The 5,767-nt window shown below is 38.9% G+C and overlaps 1 protein-coding gene across 2 annotated transcripts; it reads left to right on the forward strand.

Annotated features, from left to right (window-relative positions):
• Nucleotides 1-367: 367 nt before the first annotated feature.
• LOC122093834 (UPF0481 protein At3g47200-like) lies at nucleotides 368-5,528 on the forward strand. 2 transcript variants are annotated; one of them, XM_042664354.1, is made up of 3 exons: nucleotides 368-1,250; nucleotides 2,288-2,401; nucleotides 3,699-5,528. In XM_042664354.1, exon 3 carries the CDS (start codon nucleotides 3,917-3,919, stop codon nucleotides 5,174-5,176), a length of 1,260 nt encoding a protein of 419 aa, XP_042520288.1. In that variant the 5' UTR covers nucleotides 368-1,250; nucleotides 2,288-2,401; nucleotides 3,699-3,916; the 3' UTR covers nucleotides 5,177-5,528. The 2 variants fall into 2 exon arrangements, with proteins under 2 accessions (XP_042520288.1, XP_042520291.1); XM_042664357.1 differs by lacking the exon at nucleotides 368-1,250 and having other exon boundaries at nucleotides 2,145-2,401.
• Nucleotides 5,529-5,767: the final 239 nt, after the last annotated feature.

Raw genomic sequence — 5,767 nt, forward strand, 5'->3', positions numbered from 1 at the left:
GGATGGAGAATACGTCTCGAACCCGGGGTATATGCGCACTGTGGTTGTGAATAGCACGTTACCTATGATCTAGAATGATTTGTTTAGGTGGAATATGACTAAAATGAATCTCATGCATATAGAATCATTTGTTTGTCATTGCTTGTGTGCGTCTTTCTTTCCATTTACTGAGCTAGTGAGTTCACCCTTATGTACACCCCTTTTTAGATGATTTTGCAGGACACTCCGTAGAGGAGCGCATGCCACGTCCCACTGATGAAACCCCAATGGGGGATTGGTGGGTCCCTGTAGAATAGAGCTAGACTAAAGCCTCAGAAAACGAAGTGGAAGAACAAGAAGAACGAGCAGAGCATGGAGAAGAAAAGAGTTTCTTTTGGATTAATGAAAACAAAAATGACGGTCATTTGGGTCTACTTGTAGAAGCGGCAAGGTTGATTTATGGAAACTTCGAGGACAAAGAATCAGATCCGAAGAAAACAAGCGAGGACGGTTGATTGATGCACGAAGCTTCAGGGGAAGCAGAAACGGAAACGAAAAAACAGGTCGATTGCCTTTCAAAACGGAATCGGTGTTGGATGTTGGATTTTTACGAAGGTTTTGAGGACATCTCACCTGTTGTGAGATCGGAGCGTGGGAGAAACCAGGTATTGCCTTGCAGATACAGAGACTCTGTTCTTGAGCCATGGAAGCGACTACATCCGCAGAGATCAACAAGGGTTTCAACAAAACGAAGGCCAAGATGATTAGAAACATATTTTTCTTTCTGTTTGTCTCTCTTTTGATCCCAAACAGGCATGCAAGCAAGAATGAGAAAACGGCCATTAAAGAGGGCATAGAGTAAGAGAAGATGAAAGACGAAGAAGAAAAACATCAGAGATGACAATTTTTATACCTTCTGCGATAAGGAAATCTAGGTAACAGGACGACACAGTGACAGAGCCGGTAGCAAGTTGAATGATTTTATATCTTCAATGGTTGAGATTGAAAATTATTAAACGAGAGAGAAAGTATTGGTCTAAGGTATGTGACGCATGTCAGCTCAGTCATTGGGAACAAAAGTGGTAGGGTGCAGTGTCACAGACTCACAAGTTCCCATGCCACTTTACCTAACAATGAAAGCTTACTTTTTATTTTCACCATTACACAATGGTAGCAGTCCTCAGCGAGTCTTCTGTTTGAACTCGTTGCTTTCAGCAGATCATCACAGAAGGAGCTTCAATCTTCTGAACCCACAAGCTAGCTTGGATCAGGTATGCATGTTCAACTCCAAAATTTTCTACATAAAATCCTGAATGGTTATGCCTGTTTTTTGAGAGAGAGAGAGAGAGAGAGATTCTTCTGAGTTCCGTCAAACCCACTTTTCTCAGAGACATAGATCATCCACACACCTCACCTAAGATTTTTTAATTTTGGATTTGGAGTGTTAGTTTTTTTTTGGTAATGATTTGGAGTGTTAGTTATAGAAAGTGAAAGGGTTAATCTCTGTAATTAATTATCATCCAAGGTCGGTTCCGATCTGAAAGGGTTAATCTAGAACCGAAAGTGATCAGGGTTAATAATCTAGAACCACCGAAAGTGAAATACTACTGTAGCAGCTTTTCTGTGTCTTCTCTCGAATTCTCTTTATATGCTTTATGCCTAGTCTTCTCATTTGGATCTGATTCTCTCGTATGACTCTGTGATAGATACTTGGGAGTCTCTCTCAATAAAACCTTCCAGTGTGAATCTGATCTGGACTCTAACCTATGTTTTCTTCCTCAAGATGTAAAGCTGAAAGACAAGTTTTTCTTTCGGCCTAAGTTTTCTACGTTTCTCTTGCCTTCCTAGTGAAAGCTGGAATAAAAACTTTATCTTTTGCCCTCTAGTTACACGAAACGCATAAGACTTTTGTGAGAATATTTTCTATCCGATAGTGCAGGGGTCCACCAAAGTGGGGCAATTGGAGGGCATCGAAAACCTTTCATGAGGGATGGGGTGATAGTCACAACCCGACACTTGTCTCAAAACGAGTTTTTTAATTTTTATTTTTTATTTTTTCTTATCTACTATTTTCTTTTCTTTTTATGTCGACAGTGTAGTCAAGTATGTTTCGAATGAGATCTAATCTGCTTTATAAGGTTTTTTTTTTTTTTGGTACGAGCTTTATAAGGGTTTTGCAGCATTATATATTGATGGGAATTTTAGTATGGAGCCACATGATGTCTTTTATTTAAGGTCTCATCTTCCCTCAAGCCCCTTTGGGCAGGATAATGTCTTACCTCTCCATTTATATCTTCTTTGTTATTAGGTGATGTATGCAAGAGATGGTGATTCAAGGGATAGTGGGATGGGAAAGTTGGGGGATTGAGTCCCACACGTTGGAAGAGTATTGAATGGCATGACGAGCAAAATGGTGGAATTTGTAAGTTTATCTACTCCATTGTTTGTTTGTTGGTATTTTCCGTGGATATGGAACAATTATATATGAGATAGAGGTGTCCTTAAAGTTTACTAAAGGGATTTTCTTATAAACACATAAATAGGTTGTCAAATAATGTGTAACATTACTTTTTTTACCTTTTTAATATAGAACTTTTTTTTAAGTGAGGGTAATGTCATTTTCCAATGTGAAGAAAAATGACGTACCCAATAATACATGCATGAGCGTTTTGGCACCACGAAGTCTGGCGAATGTCATAATGTATGCAACCTTACCCTCACTTTCACAAAGATATTGTTTTCCAACCCAAACCTGTGACCACTAGAAGCAATAAAGCAACCTTACCGTTGAGCCAAGGTCATGCATGCATGAAAATTATGCATAACAATGACATTTTTTTATAATGACATAGTGAATGTTTGAGAATAGGATTGGGGAAAATCAACTTACCATTTCCACTTATTTTTGAAAACTTCTTTTTACCCTGGATTTAAAGAACGTTTGAGAAAAGGACTAGGGAAAATTAAAAGGTGTCAAGTTCTACTTAATACACCTATAAAGGTGTCATGTTCCTTACTAAAATTTCCTGATATGTTCATTAGTATTTTTGATAGGTAGAAGGAGAATGTAGCGATTCCAACCATTAAATTAATATCTAGGGGATGGGCTAAATTGGATATATCATTAGCAGACTCAAATTATAATCATATACTCATCCTGTACCAACAAGCACCCCCTCCATAGCCCAAGGATTGATATTCATCCTCTTGGTAGTCCTGAATTGGCATTGCATTATTTAGTCACTCGATCAACTTTGTTTGGTCTGAAACGTTAGCTGTGAGCTGAGAAGCTTGATATTACCTATCCAAAACATTTCAGCCCCATCTGACCTATCAAATGGTAAAACTAAGTACATGGTCATGAGAAACCCTATAAATTGTGCAGGTCACGAGAACCATTTTCATGCTAATACTTTTTTCATTATTTGGAAAGTGTTAATATTCAAAATACATAAGTAAAAGATGGGTAAAGGATGGGCACGCTAGCGCTGTGCCCAGTAGTGTGTCTGCCTAGCTCTCTCCTCACCCCCTTGGAAATTTCCCCCTTGCTCGTCCTAGCCCCTTGCTGGTTGGGAGCTAGTGGCATGCCTAACCTCTTCCCATAAAAGATATATGATTGAATACATGAATTGTTGTAGTTTTAATGATTATACCGAATTATGCCTCATATTTCTCACATAATTGAATTACAAATTAAGATTATTCATTGCTTCTTTCAGTTTTTTTGGGGCCATATTCTCTCTTGAAGACCCAACAAGCTAGGGTAATTATATTTGATGGTAATAGACCCTTATTGAAAAAAGAAAGAAAAGAGAGGCAAAAGGAGAAGACTCCTGAAACAGGCCTAACCCAAAGAGAAGGCATACAAGAGATACAACCAAGCATCCTCAACAAGGGGAACAAAAGACAGAAGAGTTAGGAAAAACATTACAGAACTATGGATGTGGATGAAGTATTGGCATCTTCCATTGAAGCAAAGCTTTGTCCTAAGCCTCCATTGTCCTCTCGAGCTTGTATCTTCAGAGTTCCTCATGTACTCTCTCAACAAAGTGAAGGTGCTTTTGCACCTAATATAGTCTCAATTGGCCCCTTCCACCATGGTCATGAAAACCTAAAGAGCATGGAAGAATTCAAACTATGGTATTTGCATAGCCTGCTTTCGCGGGCCCCAACTGCACATACAAGTTTAAAGATATTCACCAAAGCCATTCGGCAGTTGGAGGAACGTGCACGTGAGTGTTATGCAGAAGAACTGATTGACCTTGACAGTGATGAATTCGTGGAAATGATGTTGGTTGATGGTTGTTTTATCTTAGAACTTTTCCGCAGGAAAGAAAATGGCATAGGAGGAGGACAAAGAGATGATCCCATATCCAGTACACCTTGGATGGACACTTACTTGCGAGTTGACTTGATGTTGCTTGAGAATCAAGTCCCCTGGTCTGTTCTTGAATGTCTATTCAACCTAACTGTGCCTGTACAAAGAAGCCATTCCCTAGCTGAGCTTGCGCTTGGTTTCTTTGATACTATGATGCCAATGACAGTTCCTGCCAGATCGAGCTCAAGACATGAAAGGAAGCATTTACTTGACTTGCTATGGAACAGCATAATTTCTGCTTCTGCATATATAGAGGAGACATTAGAGAATGATCAGTATTGGGAAGTAATTCCTTCTGTGACAGACCTTGTAGAGGCTGGAGTCAAATTCAGGAAGGGCAACCCTGAAGAATTATTGAATATAAAATTCGAAAATGGGGTGATGGAAATACCACCATTGCTAATTCAAGGAAGCACAGAACGTCTCTTTCGGAACCTCATTGCTTATGAACAGTGTAATTATTTTCTACCCAACCGAATCACATCTTATGTTGTGCTTTTGGACGGTTTCTTGAACTCATCAAAGGATGTGCACTTACTAGGGGAGAAAGGGATACTAGAGAACTGGTTGAGCACTGAAGAAGATGCATCACTTTTCTTTAGCAGGGCATGGACAGGTGGTAGTCTCCAACAATTCTATTATGTAGGAATTTGCCAGAAGGTGAATGCTTATTATCGAACTAGTTGGCATAAGTGGCGAGCAACACTGAAGCGTGACTACTTCAACAACCCATGGACCATAATTTCCCTAATTGGTGCTATTGTACTGCTAGTTCTTACTTTCTTGCAAACCTTATACTCTATCCTTAGTTATCATTAGTTCTTGTTGGCCATATGATTAATTAATATAGGTCACCATACCTCCATAGGAAACCTACCCATTTTTTGCCAATACAAAGGGTTGTTAAAAGTGTAATGGTGATGTGGTTTCACCATTTGCTGCACTCGCTTGAAAGGCCTTTTCTTGGTTTTTTGTTTTTGTTTTTGTTTTTTAATTTCTTTTATTTTTTTAATTTATTTTTGTTTTATTGCTACTTGGCAAACTTATTTGGGTATGGATAGGTCATGTGGGTGGAGGACCTTATGTATATCTTACTTGTCAAATGTTAAACTAAGATGATACATTATGGTTCAAATGTCACGAAAGCTCAATGGTGTTCGGTATCCCTGAATAGCTGATTCCATTGTATTTAATTTCAGCAAAAATGGAGGTACTACATCCCTTTCCTAAATGGTATATCATTAAGAATTTCTTCTTGTTATGGAGAGATAAATGTGGTGGCCAACTCCAGGGCTATTGTGGAAGATTTCAGGTGGATGATCAAGATCGATCCCGTTATAGATTCTCTTGAGTATTAAGATGATTTGTCCTGAGCTTTTAGGTAGCCTTCTAGGTGATGGCCGAAGGTGG

Source organism: Macadamia integrifolia, chromosome 2, assembly GCF_013358625.1.
Source record: "Macadamia integrifolia cultivar HAES 741 chromosome 2, SCU_Mint_v3, whole genome shotgun sequence".
Taxonomy (NCBI): Eukaryota; Viridiplantae; Streptophyta; class Magnoliopsida; order Proteales; family Proteaceae; genus Macadamia; species Macadamia integrifolia.

Bases quoted from the DNA above. Each gene is read 5' to 3' on its own strand.
- LOC122093834 (XM_042664354.1), top strand. From the start codon at position 3,917: ATGGATGTGGATGAAGTATTGGCATCTTCCATTGAAGCAAAGCTTTGT.